We start from the raw sequence: 21,204 nt of genomic DNA on the forward strand, positions 1-21,204 counted from the left end.
TATGAGAAAAAAGTCGTTAAATTTCGAGAAAAAGGTTGAAATAAAATGTTGAGAATAAACTCGTTAAATTACGAGAAAAAAGTCGTTAAATTTCGAGAATAAAGTCGAGATAAAATGTTGAAAATAAACTAATTAAATTATGAGAAAAAAGTCGTTAAATTACGAAAACAAATTCGTTAAATTACGAATTTTACGAATTTACTTTATTCTCAACATTTTATCTCAACTTTTTTTCTCGAAATTTAACGACTTTTTTTTCTCATAATTTAACGAATTTGTTCTCATAATCTAACAACTTTTTTCTTGTAATTTAACGACTTTATTCTCAACATTTTATCTCGACTTTTTTTCTCGAAATTTAACGAATTTGTTCTCATAATCTAACGACTTTTTTCTCGTTATTTAATGACTTTATTCTCAACATTTTATCTAGACTTTTTTCTTGAAATTTAACGCGTTTTTTCTCTTAATTTAATGAGCTTATTCTCAAAATTTAACAACTTTAATCTCAAGATGGTTTATTTTTTTTATTATTGCTTGGCCCTAATCCACTTCCGTACATTAAAGCTGCTGTCCGTAACTTTTTTTGTGTTCGAAATTTACAAACAAATATATGAGCGAGTACATCATGAATCCATATTCCAAACCGTGTTTTTGTCTTATCCTGAATCGCTACAGTACACCTATAATAAGTGTTCATATTCTGACTATTTTAGACTGGTTTCGGGTCGTACCACTGCGGAGTAAACAGAGAGAAGTAGCTCCGGCTAAAATGTTCTTCCGCAAGACTCATTCAGTTCTATTTAGTAACCGCTAGAGCGCCAAAACTTAAATGTTAAATTTGATTTCATCCATTAAAAAAACAGCTTTCATGTGTATTAAGAAAGTAAACGGTCAATTTTGATTTCATGTTGGCTATTATTTATTACTACATTGCTTGTGCCCAAACCTGCTCTGATTTTAACATGTTTATAGTAAAACATTGGTAAAACCAAAGGTTTACATTTTGGTCCTCAGTTACTAAGTGTGCAAACAGTAAACATCCAAGTTTACAAGCTGAAACTTGAGACAAGTTTTACAGTTAAACCAAAAGCATTGTAAAAATCACAACTCTTAACCACAGATTGCAGCCTTGAGACTTACATAAACCTCTGTACCCCTTAAACCTAGCAACTAAAAATAAAGATTAGCCTACTTTTGAGGAAATTAAAACAAAACCCATTAACATAAGCTCAAAGTCCTCTCAAGTTTTTTCCTGAGGGCACACAAAAAGGAGGAGGATATGAGCTCCATTTTTGCCTTTGAAACACCCTGAACAAACATTTAGGCTAAATGCTAATGCTAATACTGAAGTGTTTCCATCTGATACACAGAATCTCTGGGTGGAGATTCTTGCCCAAGAATTCACAAAAACATGTTTTGTGTTAATAACACCAGGAGAAATTAGGACCGTACATCGGTCAAGCCTGCTGTGATTCATCTGAATCGCTGATGAGTATCATATGACTCTCGCTGTATCAGGTCAGAAAACCTACCTTCGCGTAAACTCAGGAATCTTCTGCTGCCTGAAGGGGAGCTAAATTACCATGTTATCTGATTAAACTTCCTGGAAGTGAGCAGAAGCCACATGAACCTGCTATGTGGGTTTATTTCTTGCTCATCTAGTCCAAACAAATTTAGCAGTTGAACGTTTGAAGCGTCAAGTAATTTTGCAACAAATCCCAGCCAATCAAAACATATTTTGTCTTTAATAGAGTGCAACAGTACCCGCCCACTTTTTCAGTGGTGTTTTTCCCATTCATTTTTCCTATAGGGAGTCTTTGTTTAAGTATTATAAGCCATGACGAGGTGAATCACAACATTAAAACTTTGATTTGAAGCAATAAAGGTACAGGAATGAGTACATAACGGCTTTAGTGAGGGAAAGAACTACAATCCCATGAAGCATTGCGAACAGCATAATTAATTTCTAACACTCATTTTTAAAATGTTGATTATATATATTATGTTGATTATATAATATGTATATATATTCACTGGAGTGAATGGCTCATTTGGCACATTTTGCTTGTAGCAACTTTCTGATTGGTTGAACTGTCTGTACAGCATCATGGGTAATGTAGTTTTTTTTTTTTACCACGAATTCCGCTGTTAAACACGATTATTTTAAAATAATGCGGGCTGACGGCTTCAACAGAAGCAAATACTATCGATTAACAATCTCGTAGCTCACATTATGTCTGTCTTTAACAGTTTATAAGTTATCGTTAAAAATCAATTCCCTATGGAGAAAACGAATGAGGATTTTACTTCTGAAACCCGACTGTTGCACTCTCTATACAGTGAACTGGAACAGGCTTTTGGACCAATGAGATTTCAGTGTGGGCGGAGCAACTTAGTAAAACGCTAACAGAAAATTTTACGTTCAACATTTGACACTTTTTTTTTTTTTTGCATTGCGCCTGGATAAGACACGATGTCACAATTTAATGCTTCAAGAGATAGTTGTGTTTTAGCAAGCTAATGCGTAAACAACCTTTTTTTGGAGTTTGATTAGCGTCTGCACCTGCTAACACACAGGTAACGTCATTCGCACAACTGACAAATATGAAAAAAAATATGAAAAAAGTTGATCTAGCAGGCATTTAAATAAAATTCAAAACATGAAGATACAATATACATGTATGGTTTATCAAAGGCAACTGTATTGTTGGTTTCTGGAGTTCAAAGTGACATTTTTAAGTGCAGAAGCGAGAATGTCCTGTTTCTCTTGCAAATAATCCTGTCTGGAATTCAAAAATTCCAACTTTGGGAGTAAAAAAATTTGTATATCTGTCGACAGGAGAGTTGTATCTCCATTATGGTCCAAAGGCCAAAGGTCAGGCTCTAGAGGCTCTCGTACATGCGAAGGGTTCTTTCTAATTGCTGACCTACGCGCTGGTAGAAGGCAATCTGTTGGCGGAGGTACGCCTGCATCATCTCTTTGAAATCCACCTCCCTGCGCTGGTGGAAGTGGTTCATCTCGGCCTGCAGAGCGAATCCCACAGTCCTGCAGCGTTTACGAATGCCATCTGCTTCTTCTTGGTCCATCTTTCCCTCATCACTCATACGTTGAGACTCCTTTACCTTTGCAAAGGCACCTGAAAGGAAGCAAAAGAGTTTTTGAAATTTATGCGTATTAGTCAACCACTAGCAATTGCGCTGAAGAAAACTTTTAATTATGTACGTTTTTAGCACACCGCTAGGCGTCTACTAACCAATATCAGACTGATTTATCAAATATTTTTACAAAATTGTGCACATATGGGAACCTACTATAGGGGTGGACGATATACTGGCAGGTACGATTAACCGGTAGAAATTTGCCAACTAGTAGAGATTTTATTAGACTATCATCTCTATCACGGTTCTGCTCACGTGATGTTGCTGTACTGCACTATAATGAAAGCTTATAATTTGCATGCATTTTTAAGCATTGTGGTTTGAAAACAAGTGATTTTACACTGTTGAAATGTAATAAGCAGCACAAGAGAACCCATTTTGCTTTATGCAAAGCTGCTGCTCATAGAGCGTGTGAGTAGTGAACTGAGTTCTTTTTTTGCCGGCTAATTGACCCTTCGCAAAGACCCGCCCCCCCTTAGTTACTGTTGCTTTGTCCGACAAGCCATAGTACCACCTCGTGGTACTCATGAACCGATCATCTCTTCCTACTAGTTCATTTATAGCATTAAGTAAACATGAATGAACATCAGAAGGTATGTTGTTTCAAACGCCGAAAGACGTCAGTACACACCATTTTTCAAGTTCAAGTCCACCGAGGTTAATCTTCTAACTCCTGACTGCTTTTTCGGACAAAATGGTATATTCTGCGTTATGATTGGTTAGATCGCTTGTCAGTCAAACTCCTGGTGAAGGGTCAATTGGTTTTGAATGGTTAAATACACACACTTATGTGTCCAAATGCCTTTCTTTGCAAGTATCCTCGTAAACACAGTCATTTATGTCTTAAGTGAACATAAACAGTTGAGAAAGAAAAACGCATGACTTAAATAAGAATAAATGCATTTAATTTACACAGTGAAGACTATGCAGTGTAAAATTACTCATATAGTGAGATAAGATTCATCTCAGTTTTCTCACAATAGAAATAATTTAAATAGTTAAATAATTTAAACACACTACATATATTTAATAACATTTATTTTTAAGTATTAAAGTGATTAAATTAAGAGATGTCAGTTTAAATTTACATTTTAATATTAATTATATTAATTTACTGTTATATTAATAATATCTAAATAATAAATGATAAAATAAATAAATATATAAATAAAGTGTAAAAATATTTTATATATATATATATATATATATATATATATATATAAATATATATATATATATATATAGGATAATTATACTTACTAAATAGTATTCGATAATATATAGAAGAAAAATTTTAAACAATTTTACACAATATTTGCTGAAAATTCACTAAAAAATTTAAAACATATTAATTAAAATATTGTCAGAAATATTGGTTAATATTGAAATATTGGTTATAGGACTTTTTTTTTTAAATATTGTGACAATTTCTGATTTAGGGTCATGAGCATGCCTGTTTTGACATTTTGAGGTGTGTTGGAACACGTGTACAAAATATCTGATGATTTTGATGTTCGCGGATCAATTTGACCCTCAGTTTCATGGTTAACCACAGCTGCGGTTATGTCTAATTTTTAATGTCATTTTCTCAACTACACTGTATTTAAAATGTACATTTTTGCATTTGGCAGACACTTTTATCCAAACAAATACACTATGTTGAATGTACATTTCTGAACGCATGATTTTGGCATTACTAGCACTATGCTCTGCTGTTTGACCTTCAGGAAAGCACAAAAATGAAACAAAAACATTAAAAAATAAATTAAATAAAATCAATTTTAAATAAAAAAAATTTCTACAATACTGTTTATAATATTAATTTTTTTACACAAATGGTTAAAATACAGTTGTCAGATACAGTTTTAAAAATAATTTGTCCTCATGTTTATTTTTTTTGTAATGTGTGAGAAGTAATTATATTAAAGATTTACTGTTTTTACTTTATTTTTGTTTTTTATAGTGTGATTTGATTTTTTATGAATTGCATTGAATCCAATTAGGGTCTAATTTGACCCGCAACAAAATAATCCTACCCAGAATTCGAACATATCATCACACTTGTGTTTGTAACACTTGCTCTGCATAGCAAAAACCAAACAAGACTCCAGTATTAGCAAAAAGTAAGAAATTCTTTTTAAATGTTCACAGTTCAGTGTGAACTCAGTGTTTCTCAGTTGTCAGATAAAAGTGCCTTTTGTCTCACGTTTCCAGTGCAACCGGTTCTAATCATCCACGTCCTGTTGTGACAGAGCAAACCACTCACGCTCATCAGAGTCTGAGATCTGAACGGAGGCGCTGAGTCACAGAAATACGACTGAATCTGGAGACCTGAACAGACAGATCCACTAAATCATCACATGCTGTGTCCATCTGCAGCACAGAAGACAGAGATTGTCAGAGACAGCGTGAGGGATTAGATATCGAGCGTGCACAGCTGATCAGAGGTCAGTGTTTGGCAGTGCTGTACACACCTGTAATCTGACACAGGAAGTCTGGCCCGGTGTTCTTTGTGTTTGGGATTTGATACACAGCAATTTATTACTTTATTTCCTTTCAGCTCACAGACTGGCGGATTACAAACCCACTGCGCAAACACTAACGAATACAGTCAAATGTCCGTATGCAAAGACCTTGTGTTTGCATTCCCTCACCAAACATCTAAAATAAGACAATATTGTGCCCCATGAACAAGGTTGCAGTTTGCATATTATTTTTGGAAATCATTTCTAACCACACTGAGTACATTTCCACACTTTTTGTAGCATTTTATCCTGAGGTAAATCATAATTATGAGATAAAAAGTCAAAATTATGACAAACTAAGCCATAATCAAAATGGCCATAGTCATAAATATGAGATTAAGTCAAAATAATGACATAAATTACGAAACTATGAGATTTTATTTTATTTTTTGTCATAATTGTGACTTTTCATCTCAATTTTGATTTATCTTGGTCATTTTTGACCACATAATTATGACTTAGTATGTCATAATTTCATCTTTATTTCAAAATGTCCTTTCGATTTGTCCATAATGACAAATTATGAAATAAAAAGGTTTAAATTATGACAGTCAAGTCAAAAACTTAATTTTGACTTTTTATCTCCCAATTTTCACTCTTCATTCTCATAATATCAATAAAATGTCAATTATAAATGTACCAAATTTTGTATGATGTGGCAAAAATTGGCTTCCATAATGAGGTTTTTCGCATAAAAACAGTCATATCATCACACTATGAAGGGGTTATGAAGATAAAGCTACTCATTTTGTCATACTCAGCTGGTCATGTGATCTCAACATGGCCACCCTCATAGGATATAAACAGCTTTTATTACACTTCTGATATGAATGAGTCTTCATCTCTTATGAACGTATACCATTTGAAACATAACATCTGTGTATGCAAATGACATGTAAATAACCTCTGTAATGATTGGCTAATCTCCGCATACTGAATAGACAATGTGCTTTTTGTCACATTTAACATATTACTACTCAAAGACAACCTATTTTCCCAGATATTTTCCTTTATCCAAGAGGACAATGAAACAGTAGGGTGAATTTTTCACGATCACGACAGGGGGGACGAGAAGAAGCGTCCAGCGGTACCAGGCACAGCCTCGCACCGACCTCTAGCACACTTTCTCTCTGTTCACTCGAACACACACGAGTCTGAGGACTGAATTCAACAAAGCCACGCTCAGTATGACAGATTTATTATATCATCACGTTTTGAAAATGTTCAAATGTTCAGTACATGTTTCAAGTCTGAATGTAGAAATGTAAATTATTTTTTAGCATCATTACTCCAGTCTTCAGTGTCACATGACCCATCAGAAATCATTCTAATACGCTGCTCAAGAAACATTTCTCATTATCAAAGCTGTGCAAGAAGACACAGTTTTGCTTGATGTTCAGCAAGCAAAACTTTAAAAGTGGGTTTCATTTCTTTGTCCTAATGGACTGCAGACATGCTAACATTACCGTACGCCATGAATGACAGGAATAAAGTGAATTCCTCTTGTTCTGTATTTTCAAACATGCAAAACTTTTGTACGTGTGCCAACAGAGCCATTAAACGAGGAAGCTGAGCTTACGTAAAATGTCTGAACATCATTTTTGTGGTCAGTGACTGTCTATTTATTTGTTTCTCCTATATAAACACTAGTATATATGGCTTCTGTTTACTCTGAGGGAGGATAAGAGGCTCTTTGGTGGAAACAAACTCTCTTTGACAACTAAATGATTTTCTGGGGGTATTTTAGCCAGTGTGTAATCAAAAACAATATTTATTCTTCCACATAGTAAAATAGTGTCTTAAGTATTATATAATCACATTTCAAGTTATTTAAATGAAGCAAAATGTACACATTTCTGTAGAGCTTCCAGTAAGAAGACTAGCTTGCAAAGCTAACATTTCCTACACAAGTTACTTCAAGTAAACATAAATCTTATATCATACTCTTGATATACAACATGCTTGTTATTTTTCTTAAATTGGAAAAACCTCAATCTGATACCACAAACAAACTAAATAATATTACTTGGGCTAGCATGATGCTAATTGCAGTCAGAAGTGAGCTTTCTCTCAGTCTTTGAGGTGAAATGAATGCTAACAGCACAAAGAATAACTGACCTGAAGCCTCAGAGCTGCATTTAATGTGTCTAACAGCACCGCCATGGAAACGCAGAGGAATTTCGGACTGGAAAAACAGTCACAGCTCAATTTATCCCAGAGCAAATTCTCAGACACCAGAAGGGGAGAAACAAACCATAATGGTGGGCCAGAAAGATTGCACAAGCTTGCTTTTCAAGCAAAACACTTCTACAAAAAGAAGTATATAAGGTTAATATAGAAATGTATGCTTTTCTAAATTAAGATTTGGACACTTTCTAACATGGCATGTTGATACTCTGCTAGGAGTGAATACATCCAGTACACTTGATCACTTCATTAGTTTTACTGATCTGATCATGAAAGAAAGAAAGAAATATAAACAGGTCAATGCCGTGATGGGTCATTTTTTTTGTCCAAAGGCCTTAATAATAAGATATGACATCCAAAGTATGTAAGGTAGTACAACTAGATCTCTTTTATTGAATCCAAAAGGTTTTATGCCACATATAAAGGTATTTTAAAGATTTTGAAGTGAAGGTCATTCGGTTTAACCGTCCAAAGGCCAATAAGCCATTTCATTAGTGATTAAAATATCTTAAAATGTAATAAATGTATATATTTTTTATTCTGGCATGATTTTATAACATCATATATCAACATAGTGCAAAATGGTATTAAAATGATGTGTAGAAGTCGTTTGTTATGAGAAAGAATGTCCGGAAAAAAGAATTTCATTGATGTCATTCGGAATTGGAATTTGGATCAAATCATTCAGGTCAATATCATGTGACAGGATGTGACATCATTCTGACACCTGCAAAGGACCACATGGTCATGAAGCAAAGTAACTAACGCTCTTTTAACTATTTGAAAAATTCATGTTTTTGCTCATACGCATGTCCCGAAACATCAGGTCATTCGGTACAACCGCTATAAAACATGGAAAATGTTGTAATATTTTAAAAACTTGTACTAAATATAAAATGTTTGATTGTCCTTTTGCTAGCTAGCTAGATATCAGCCTGTTAGCATTGTTTGAAAATATCGTCACTCGGTATAACCAAAAGTGTCATTCGGTAAAACCGAAATTTTGACTTTTTTGGTGACAAATTTTGTCCATCTTGTAACAAATGACAAAAGCAGTGTTAATTGATTATAAAAACCACATAATCTCATTGTTAACACTTAATAAAACTTTCAAATTAATTATATATCCATTATGATTTTTTATACTTTTAAAAACCTTATTCGTCAATGACCCAAACACACTTGAGGATGAAAATTAAATGCCAAAAAAGCATTCAACAGGTAATTTAGAATCATCAAGGCCTTAAAATCACCCATGAAGCACTTAAAAGTTGATCAGAAAAGTGAAACTGGTTCTCAAAAAAATCTCTAAAATTGTTTGCGAATACCACTTAGTTTGATATTTGATATCTAATGCAATGGCATTAATTACTTCCTTAAGTGTGGCTTAAGTATAAAATCTATGATTACAGGACAGGTGTGGAGCAACCATCTGCCATCCTGTATGCCTCTCCTGTTCATCCACACATGCTTACACTTCCTGATTATTTAAGACACATGCATGTACAAAACAGGCTCAGTTCCTGCCAATGAGCGGCTCAGAGAGGAATTCAAGGTCTTGCCCCAACATGTTATTCATCTTTATTTCAAACCTGAAAGCAACAAAAATGCACAACTCTGATGTGTGTGAGTGTGTATTACTGGCAGTAAAATCAGACCAACACCCTTACAAGCCACAGAGTTCATGACTACTGTACACACAGAGCCCAAGGCCTGGAACGCCTTTTGTTTTTACTCGTATTTTTCATTCTCTCCTTATTTGCTAAGGTGGGAGATGTTATGGATTAAAATCCAAAATCATTTCCCACTGCTTTTGGAAGACCTAAATATTTCTGTAGCCTTTAATTCAGGGAGTTGGTCAGGTTCAAGCCGACTTCTGGACATCAGGTCAAGTGTCCTGTCGTCCCACGGCGGATCTGATTACAGCTCTTTGGCTGGGACACGCAAACGCTGTATGGAGAGAGGGCTGTTATTGTTTCCCTGGGTCATGTGTTGTTTTTCCTCAGTTCATTAGTTCTCTTTGATCTCTCCCTGTGCTGTCGTGCGGCTCACAACAGAAACAGATGCTCAATTTTCACGTGTCGTGGAGTCAAAATGTTATAGACCTTTTGTAGTCCCCTAACTGCAGGACGGGCCCGCTTTTTACCTACAGCAGGTACATCAGAGGACAAAACACACAATTTTATCAGTTAAAAATATTAAACTAAAATATAGACTATTTAATAAATGTTATTGTACCTTATTTAAAGTATTCTCGCCACTAAAATGACATTTTCTGCTGACATAATCAATATAAATAATATTAATAAGCCTTGATATTATTGTTATATATAGATTACTATGAACAAATATTGAAATGTTTCTATCCAATTAAACCTCAACATATAAAATCAAGTCTCACCTCACATTATTTCCTGCTAAATACTCAGTTTACACATTGAAATGTCACATTGTAGACGTTAAATGCATTATGAATGCCATTTCATGTTTTTTGAGCTATTTTTACAGCATAAAAAGTGGTAACCTGCAATTGTTAAATTAAATAGCCATTTCTACCTGATTTAACCGATAACAAATAGTTATGTTGGTATAAATTAATGTATTTAGGTTGATTCAGCAATATAATATGTATAATATGTTTGGCTTTAAAGCTTTAAAATCAAGTTTTTAATGTTGTTCATATGTCTATCTGGTGTTTTTAATATGCTTTAAGACAAACCATGTGTAAATTCATATGTCAGCACCATTACTGAGTATTTTCTCCTTAAAACTGCAGTGAAAAAAATAGTCTCAACTAGCACGGGAGTCTCAAATGAAGCCAGGTTATCCTGGTATATTTTTCTGTTGATGTGAAAAATCATGTAGATTTAGCAACATGGCGGGTGTATGATGAATATTACGATGTTATGATGAACTATAAACCTTTCTCCACTGATGTTATGAGTTGTTCAAAGCGTTTGTAAGGATACTGATTGTTAGAAGGCAACTGACCGACTCCGAGATGGCAAACAGTAACCTGGTTTGTGTAACATTAATAACACATTATTAGTTGTTTGATAACATAGTCAAGCTAAAGGCTAATCATATAAATGACCGTCATGTGTCCGATGTTGTAAAGAGCGATACCACTGTGCAGCATTTACGTAAGTAAGTTGACCGAGTGGATCTCTGGGCTTGTGTGAGAGCGAGTAGAGGCGGGGCTAATTTGCATATTCTTAGATCTGCGTATATTAAATGAGGCAAGGGTGTAGAGTTACATTCAAGCTATTTTAAGACATTAATTTTAAACATTAATTTAAAAATGTCATTTTGACTACAGTGGGACTTTAATAAAACCAGTTAATTTAGATGATATAATTTATTTTCCTAGATAGCAACAGTTATTGATTTAATATACCAAAAAGATTCGACAAAACATGTTCAAAGTCCAGCCAATTAAATATAAAACAACTATATAATTTAATTGATTCCTTGAATCAGTGTTATTTTGATATCATTGACATATTATAGTTTTTACATATAGCTTTTCATTTCTTAGATAATCATGTATTAAGATGGCTATATTCCAGGATGATTATATATATATATATATATATATATATATATATATATATATATATATATATATATATATATATATATATATATAAACTATAATATGTCAATGATATCAAAATAACACTGATTCAAGGAATCAATGAGCAATTCAAAATTGAACTCAAGTCAAACATCAATGTTGATTCAACACAGAGTCAACGACTGTTGCTATCAGAGACACTGGCTCTAACTCTTCCTGTGTCTAACATCAGCAGCGCAATATACTAAACTCTAATCGACTTCTATTGTAGGAGGCGTGTTTTGTGTCCATTAGTTGCTATTAGCAACTTGATTATTTAAAAACACCATTATCCATTGAACGCTAAGATCCATTGTGTCTGAACATGAATAGTAATCATGTTACAACCGTTATAGGGTGTGGACGTGAAACTGGAGCAATCATTCTGGCCTCCTTTCAACACACTCACACATCAGTTGTTTGCTTAGGGTGGTTATTTGATTAGTACTAATTCTGGAGAATAATGCTACTTTAACCTAAAAAGGCACAATAATGATTTAAGGACTCTGAAATCACTTCTACTTTATGGAAAAATGTATATATTCCATCCATTGATTCCAAATCATTAACCGTAAATCTGGTGTCTGGCATGTGCCTCGATCATGTGACTAATCACGCCTTCAGCAAACTCCGTAACAAGGAAGGATGATGCACATTTCTGTTCACCTCCACAATCTACTGATCTCACCACAATGCAGAACTAACCTGTTTAACAACATTAAATCCTCACGTTGATCACAGTTTGAACGCCACATGTGAAATGTCCCAACTACCAGAGAGATTTCACTGACTCAGGTGTCGTGAGGAATCAGACCCTCTCTATCACTCTTTTTAGACAATCAGAAACACTTTCTGTATGTAAATCCAAGTGCGTGTTTTACTGACATCATTAAAATCATCAGTAAAAGCATAAATATACACTACCAGGCAAAAGTTTGGACACAGCTAGCTACCTTTTTTTTTTTATTATACCTATTTATTGATTTATGACCACAACACACTGCCCTGCTTAAAAAAGCTGCTGTTTGTATTTAAACAGGCAAACACTTAAGAGTCCATGATCATTATTGTTGTGATTATTGATTCTAGCATGATATATGTTTGGGAACAGCTCTTTTAACCCTAATTTATGGAGTGTGTAGCTTTTCATTTCTTAAATAATCATGTATTAAGATTGCTATATTCCAGGATGACAATGTCAAGATTCATCAGGCTCAAATTGTGAAAGAATGGGTTGTGAGGGAGAATGAAGAATCATTTTCACGCATTAATTGGTACCTTAAATTAATTGAAAATACATTAAATGACCTTAAATTCATTGAAAGTCTTTGGGTTGTGCTGGAGGAGACTTTACAGAGTGCTCACCTCTTGCATTAATACAAGATCTTGTCCAAAAACTGCTGCACCTCTTGATGGAAATAACATCACTACATTTAGCATGTTCAGCATCTGACATGTTTACGTTTTACATGGCCTGAGAAAGTGACATAAACCACATGAAATTAGATTAGAGCGGTCAAACTGAAAGAAATATCAATAGGATTTCAAACCACATATGAATGTTGCTCAAATCATTGACATTCACACTTGCTAAATATGACTGGATTGCAATCGGATATGCACAAAAACTGGATTTCCACTGACAGTCTGAACATGGCTTTAAGGCCTGTTTACACTGTCACTTCATGCATTTTCTCTGATTGGACAGCTGTCTGGTCGTGAAAAGACCAGGTGTAAATGCCCTCCAAGATACTTTCAAGATGGATCTAAGGGGTTAGTTCACTTCAGAATTAAAATTTCCTGATTATTTAATCACCTCCATGTCATCCAAGATGTTCATGTCTTTTTTTCTTTGATCGGAAAGAAATAAAGGTTTTTGAGGAAAACATACCAGGATTTTTCTCCATATAGTGGACTTTAATCGGGTTCAAAGGGCTCTACACGATCCCAGCCGAGGAATAAGGGTCTTATCCAGCGAAATTATTATTTTCCAACCCGATTACGTAATGCGTGGCACATCGCAAAGCAGTGCAAGATGAGCATTTGTCGTCAAAAAGTATATACATTTTTTTTAGAAAATGACCAATCATTTCGCTTTATAAGACCCTTATTCTTCGTCTGGGAAGCTGCACTGACACTGCAATTTCAACCCATTGAACCCCAGTGAAGTCCACTATATGGAGAAAAATCCTGGAATGTTTTCCTCAAAAACCTTAATTTCTTTTTGACTGAAGAAAGAAAGACATGAACATCTTGGAAAAAATGGGGGTGAGGAAATTATCAGGAAATTTTAATTTGAAAGTGAACTAATCCTTTAAATCAAATCACTCAAACCACTTTAGAAGGTGGTTTGAGACACATTCCAAATGAAGTGTAAATGGATCTGGTTGTTGAAACTACATAGGCAAATTTTTAAAGGTGCCGTAGAATGAAAAATTGAATTTATCTTGGCATAGTTGAATAATAAGAGTTCAGTACATGGAAGTGGCATACAGTGAGTCTCAAACTCCATTGTTTCCTCCTTCTTATATAAATCTCATTTGTTTAAAAGACCTCAGAAGAACAGGACAATCTCAACATAACACCGACTTTTACGTAACATTCGGGATTATTAATATGTACGCCCCCAATATTTGCATATGCCAGCCAATGATCGAGGCATTAGACAAGGGCAGCCAGTATTAACGTCTGGATCTGTGCGCAGCTGAATCAACAGACTAGGTAAGCAAGCAAGAACAATAGTGAAAAACGGCAGATGGAGCAATAATAACTGACATGATCCATAATAGCATGATATTTTTAGTGATATTTGTAAATTGTTTTTCTAAATGTTTCGTTAGCATGTTGATAATGTACTGTTAAATGTGGTTAAAGTTACCATCGTTTATTACTGTATTCACGGAGACAAGAGCCGTCGTTATTTTCATTTTTTAAACACTTGCAGTCTGTATAATTCATAAACACAACTTCATTCTTTATAAATCTCTCCAACAGTGTGTAATGTTAGCTTTAGCCACGGAGCACTATCAAACTCATTCAGAACCAAATGTAAACATCCAAATAAATACTGTACTCACATGATTAGACGTGCTGCATGACGAACACTTTGTAAAGATCCATTTTGAGGGTTATATTAACTGTTTGAACTTTGTTTATGCTGTTTAAGGCAGTCGTGAGCTCAGGGGGCGGGGGAGCACGAGCATTTAAAGGGGCCACAGCTTGAATCGGCGCATATTTAATGATGCCCCAAAATAGGCAGTTAAAAAAATGAATTAAAAAAAATCTATGGGGTATTTTGAGCTGAAACTTCAGACACATTCAGGGGACACCTTAGACTTATATTATCAGACATCAAAACATTAATAGACATCTTTAGAAATCGCGTTCTACAGCACCTTTAACTTCTGCAAACTGCCGCAAATGAAACTGAAAGTTTGGTGTCGCATCCTGAAGCTCAAATCCTCCACCATTAAAAATAGTGAGACTAAATGATCTTACCAGTGCTGCTCAATCTCCTATTGCAGTCTTTAATCTTGAAATTAGCTTACGATTAATAAAATGCACATATCAGTTGATTTTGTTGACGTGACTCGGATTTGAAGATCAAATTTATATTCATTTTGTGAAGACACATTTATGTGGCCAAGTGTAAATGGACCAGATTTAACAAATTGGATAGCTATCCGATCAGTGAGAGCGCATGAAGTGACCAGGTGCAAACAGGCTCAAAGTGTGTCCAAATTTCATCCCGTACTGTAAATACTGGCGTTTACTGTGTGTCAGGATGTCAGCATATGTTAAGTCTGAGCTCTCATGAGCGAGACATTCTTAACATCACTATGACATTCCACAAAAGGATCATAATGAAAGTGGAAGTTTGTCTGAGCCACAAACTGGTTGAGCTTTAATGTCTTGGACTTGAGAGCACTGATTAATTTCCCCCACTTCCTGTGATTTAGACTGAGAATGAGGAGGATGCTTCCCGTCAGGAGCAGGGCCAGAATTTTCTCTTTCTTAACTGCCTGTAAATGTCAGACGCATCACTTTTCAGCTTTAAAATGTCTCTGCAAGTCACCTTTGAGACCTGACATCATCGACGGCAAAATTCACTCCAGTCCATAATGCGAGGCCCACTCTAACCCCTGCTCGTAAATAACAACACATGTGATTGGCTGCCTACAGGCATGATGTCACTGGGTCAGTCCAGCTGTGTGCCCCACATTTGAACAAGTCAGGTTCAGAAACAAGCACACAGTCTAAACTAAGGGGTGTAGAAACTATTTTAAAAGGTTGAGGTGATACAATGAATGATAAATGCTTAATTTCTACACTCATGTGTAAAATACAACAGTGTTTAACCCATTTATCATCACATATCTTAAAAAAAACAACTCTGACAGTAGTCTGTTTACTAATAATTCAACCAAAAATAAAGATCCCATCATCAATTTCTCACCCTCATGTCGTTGGAACACAAAAGAAGATATTTTGAAGAATGTTTCAACTGCTCTTGTCCATGTCAATGGGGAACAAATCAACATTGAACCACTTCAAACGAACACAATCGGAGATATATTTAAAAATATCCTCATCGTTTATTATAGTTAATAAAGTTTTAAATATGGATATTTTTCTTACAAAAACCCATCACTTCACTTCAGAAGAACTTTATTAACCCCCTGGAGCTGTATGGATTATATTTATGATGGATGGATGCATTTTATTGGCTTCAAAATCTAGCTAAACTAGCCAAAATCTGGCTGACTGTTTTGTTTCCATTTTAGTTTAAATTTTATTAATTTTGTTGTTTTTGTCATTTTTACATTTATTTATTAGTTGCTGTTTTTTTTTTTTTTTTTCAGTTTTAGTTAGTAAAAAAAAAAAAGAAATATAATGTCTTGGATACTAGCGGAAATAAAATAAGTTTTTTATATTTAATTTTATTTAAATTAAAGCGATAGTTTACCCCAAAATGAAAATTCTGTCATTAATTACTCATCCTCATGTCGTTCCAAACCAGTAAGACCTTCGTTCATCGTCGGAGCACAAATGATCTTTTTGATGAAATCTAAGAGATTTCTGTCCCTCCATAGACAGTCCAAATTTTCTGAAGAGGCTCGATCGCTTTATATGATGAACAGATTGAATTTGGGCTTTTATACATATATAAACATTGATCAGCAAACATAACAAAAACTCAATCGAACCTGCTTGACATGCGAGAACAAACGTCTTGTGGAAGCTCAAACGTGCTGCGTAATTGGGCTGGGTAAAAAATATTGATTTCTCAATTTTAATCGATTCTCATTTTTACGAACCAATATCAATTCTTAAATCCCAAGAATCGATAAGCAGCAGTACGGAGTGCATGTGAACATCCTCTCCTCCACTTTAATATCAGTTACAGCACGAAATAAACATGAATAAACATCTGAAGGTATGTTAAAATACACAGTACAACTTACCGAAATCGAAACCGTGTTTCAACCTCGGAAAGGCGTCAATGCAACAGCTTATAAACAATGTCACATAACGTCACATTTACCTCAGAAAAACATATTCAGTGACCATAAACTCATCGGTCAGCTAGAAAAGTGTCTAGAAAGCAACATTCTGATAAATATAGCTATGCACCGTTACATATTCATTATAATTTTTAATGTTCTTCAATATTAATGCATGTTTGAAAAAATCAGTTATGACAGCCACAATTTAAATGTTTATATATATATATTTTTTTTAAACAAATTGGAGTAGAAATATGTAATTCTAAACTTTATTTATAATAAAAACATCATTGAGTGTAATTTAATTGTTTGTATATAAATAAATAAGTTAATTTAACCTTCAATATTATTATAGTAGTACCAACTGACTCCCATGTGTAGTTTACAGCATTAGTTGACAGATTTTTTCCTCTAGAAAATTTGCCATGTACTGTAACTGAAATGCTACATCCAAAATAATCGATATTGAATCGAAGCGGAATCGTAAACGGATCAAAAGCATGTGAATAGTAATCGAATCGAATGGGGAAAATTGTGTCAATACCCAGCCCTACTGCGTAACACATGAGAATGAACCTCATTGGTTCTCGCACATCAAGCAAACATGCTTTAGCTTCTGTTTACCACAACTCGTGTGTGTGTTGATGAATATTTATCTTTGAATAAAAGCCTAAATTAAATCTGTTCATCATATAAAGTGATCGAATCTCTTCAGAAAATTTGGACTAAACCAATCAATTCATATGGATTAGTTTTACAATCTCTTTTTGAAGCATCAAAGTGTCAGTTTCGTAGCTGTCAATGGAGGGTCAGAAATCTCTTAGATTTCATCAAAAAGATCTTCATTTATGCTCCGACGATGAACGAAGGTCTTACTGGTTTGGAACAACATGAGGATGAGTTATTAATAAAAGAATTTTCATTTTTGGGTGAACTAACCCTTTAGAGGATTAGTTCACTTTCAAAAAAGATTTTCCTGATAATTTACTCATTTAATGTTCATGTCTTTCTTTCTTCAGTCGACAAGAAATTAAGGTTTTTGATGAAAACATTCCAGGATTTTTCTCCTTATAGTGGACTTCAATGGCCTCCAAATGGTCAAAATTACAGTTTCAGTGCAGCCTTAAAGTGCTTTAAACGATACCAGACGAGAAATAAGAGTCTTATCTAGCGAAACAATCGGTCGTTTTCGAAAAAAATGTAAATGTATATGCTTTATATAAACAAATGATCACCTTGCACGTGCTTCCGTCAAAACCGCACTGTCGTATTCTTCACAAAGTTTACACTGTATGTCCTACACCTTCCCTATTCTACTTACGGAACGAACGCAGTGCCAGTTCCATTTTTTACGCAAGTAGAATAGGGAAGGTGTAGGACATACAGCGTAATTTTTTGTGAAGAATACGACAGTGCGGTTTTGGTGGAAGCGCTTGGAAGGCGATCATTTGTATTTATAAAGCATATACAGTTGTATTTTTTTTTTAAATGACCAATCGGTTTGCTAGATAAGACTCATATTCCTCGTCTGGTATCGTTTAAAGGCCTTTGAAGCTGCACTGAAACTGTAATTTTGACCTTCAACCTCCATTGAAGTCCACTATAAGGAGAAAAACCTTCATCAAAAACCTTAATTTCTTTTCGACTGAAGAAAGAAAGACATGAACATCTTGGATGACATGGGGGTGAGTAAATTATCAGGAAAAGTTTATTTGAAAGTGGACTAATCCTTTAACGTTTACTTTTATTTCAAGTAATGAAAAAGTTTTTTATAGTTTTACTTACTTAAATTGTATGGTCAAAAACAACACCGAGGCATTTTTTGTGTTCCACAGAAGAAAGAATCTCTGAAAGAGAGTCAATCATGGGTGAACGAGTCACTTTACCTTTCTGCAGATGGATGATGTCTGGAAAGTTGGACAGCAGGCCCTGGTACAGCGACAGTTTATCCAGCATGTGAAACAGGTCGTATTTGGGCTGCTCGGCGAACATCTCCCCGATGTTCTCGTAGGTGCGGCCTGTGTGCGAGATGGCGTTGCTCAGGGCGTCCGAGCTGTAAGGAGGGTCCAGCAGGAACGACTGGCTAATGGACTGAAAGCCGTTCCCCAGCCTCTGGAACTCCTTCCGGAATCCTCCAAGGTGTTTACGGACTAGTTCCGACGCGACATGCGTCAACTGCATCACGCTGTCGTCCATCTTTTTGGCGAACGCCTTGAAGGAGTCAATGCGCTCCTCCACGTCCTGAAGGTCCTGGTGCTCGTTGGGAATCTGGAAGGTGAGCATGAAATGAGCCCCGACCATCTCGTCCTTCTCTGCCCGCCTCTTCCCGAGTTTCCACTGTTTGTCGTCTCCGCACATGAGGAAGTGTTCAAAACCCTCGTACTGAGACAGCACGGGGTGGCTGGTCATGTGGTCCATCCATAAAATGAGCCTCCTCTTCCTCTTCTCGATGAAGTCTTCCTCGAAGCGTCCCGTGGCCTGTTTCTCCGGGAGGTGCGGCACGGAAATCACCGTGAATTTGTGCAGTAGTCTGTTGTACAGCCAGTCAAAGTGCTTGTAGCGGCGGTAAACCGGCCGGCCAGTGTGACTAGGGGTCACGCGGTACGAGATGTACGTCTTAATGCCTTTGAACTTCGTCTGTTTGGTAGGGTCTTCAATGGAACAGGAGAAGGGTTGAGGGCTCTCCTTCCACTGCGGCCCCCGGGGGCCCATTTCGATGGAATACGACTCGGCGATCTTGGCCATCATGGGAACGTCGCCAAGCACGAAGGCCTCCACACCTGAGCGCACGAAGCTGGAGAATCGGTTCAAGTTTCTTCCCACCATGCTGCCCTTCCTGTTGCTCGACATGCTGTCCTGACGCTCCATGTGCGGCTTGGCTCGGTAGTGGACGTTGGGGTTGGAATACGGACTTTGGGAATGTCCATTGGCACCCACCCCTCTCCGAGGGTCCTCATCCTCAACCACCGTTGAGGTTTCATCCCAGTCGTCCCAGTCGTCATCGTCGTCACTTGGCAAGGTCGTGGAAGGTGTGTGGATGTACGACAAGTCCTTACCAGGAGAGCTTCCAGGTGAGCTGAGGGATTGATCCGTCAGGTTGGACCCGGATCGGAGCCGAATGATCTGGACGTACGAGGCGGGAAACAAACCTCGCTCTCCTCGGCTGTTCTCACCTTGTAGCCAGCCGTCCACAGAGTTCTCGTCGAAAATGACCAGCTCTTCATTCTCCTGGATGCTTATCTCCTCCTTGTTCTCACTTTGGAAAGTGTAGAGGGCTTTGGCTCTCAGGGACATTTTTGTAACTTTTGCAAGCCAGATGCAACAAAAAAAAAAATGGTTCCCTTACCTCATATCAGACTGCACTAAACAAAAAGCTTTTAGATAACTTAAAAGTTAACTTGGTGTTTAGTACAGCAGTATTTCTTAATGTATTCATAGCACTTTAGTAGTTTTGAGGCTGTTGGTAAATATTCTTCAAGATAAAGATCTAAAATTACTGACCACAAGACAACAGGAATCTTAATTTTCCTCGGAAATAATTCCGATATTCTGCATTTGTAGATAAAGAGTTACATGTTGGAACTCCCTGTCAGGTTGTTATTCTCCAACTTCCCTTAATTTATGTCGTTTCATTATTCCACAAAGCCAGAATCTTCAGCCGCAAAAAATAAACCCATAAATCCACAAATCCCGTCCAGCATAAACCGGCAAACACATTCAGTTCAAGTGCCTCATAATAACTAAAGTTTTAGCCATTTTGCATGCTGCAAAAATATTTTAAAAAACAAACACACAGCTGTTTTGCAAATCCGGCTGAACTAAACTCCAGATGAAAACATTATACCAGCATTTCGTCCCGGATAGAGATGGGAAATAAACGCATCCTTTTGCATTCCGCCAACAAAAGAACAAAAAGTACTTCTAAAGCATCTTTATAATCCTCAGAACCCGTTCAAATCGCTGTGTGTTCATAGTATTTACTTCGAGATGTGATTCAACAGGTCCGTGAAGAGTTTTTCATAAAGTATTTCTTAACTTTGAGCGAAAACGCAGTAACTCTTTCCATGACGTGACGACCGAACAATGAAGAGTCGCGCAGTTCAGCGTGAGCTTTACAATCGCGTTTGTGGCGCCGCGCGGCGGTCGAGACAACCACTGGAGCATCTGAACAGTGTTGTGAGCTTCTAGGCAACTCAAAACACAGTGT

The 21,204-nt window shown here is 36.1% G+C and overlaps 1 protein-coding gene across 1 annotated transcript in view; it reads right to left on the bottom strand.

Moving 5' to 3' along the window:
• The window catches only part of snx33 (sorting nexin 33), a 22,069-nt gene extending 936 nt beyond the window's left edge, over window positions 1-21,133 (bottom strand). The window contains exons 1-2 of the mRNA XM_067380035.1: window positions 18,884-21,133; window positions 1-3,140 (exon numbers count right to left, since the gene is read on the bottom strand). The exon at window positions 1-3,140 is cut by the window's left edge and continues 936 nt beyond it. Of these exons, the coding sequence (XP_067236136.1) occupies window positions 2,887-3,140; window positions 18,884-20,291 (1,662 nt within the window). The 5' untranslated portion in view covers window positions 20,292-21,133 and the 3' untranslated portion in view covers window positions 1-2,886. The remainder of the gene's footprint in view (window positions 3,141-18,883) is intronic.
• Between the last annotated feature and the right edge of the window lie 71 nt (window positions 21,134-21,204).

The sequence above is a fragment of the Chanodichthys erythropterus genome, chromosome 24 (assembly GCF_024489055.1).
Source record: "Chanodichthys erythropterus isolate Z2021 chromosome 24, ASM2448905v1, whole genome shotgun sequence".
NCBI classification, from domain to species: Eukaryota; Metazoa; Chordata; class Actinopteri; order Cypriniformes; family Xenocyprididae; genus Chanodichthys; species Chanodichthys erythropterus.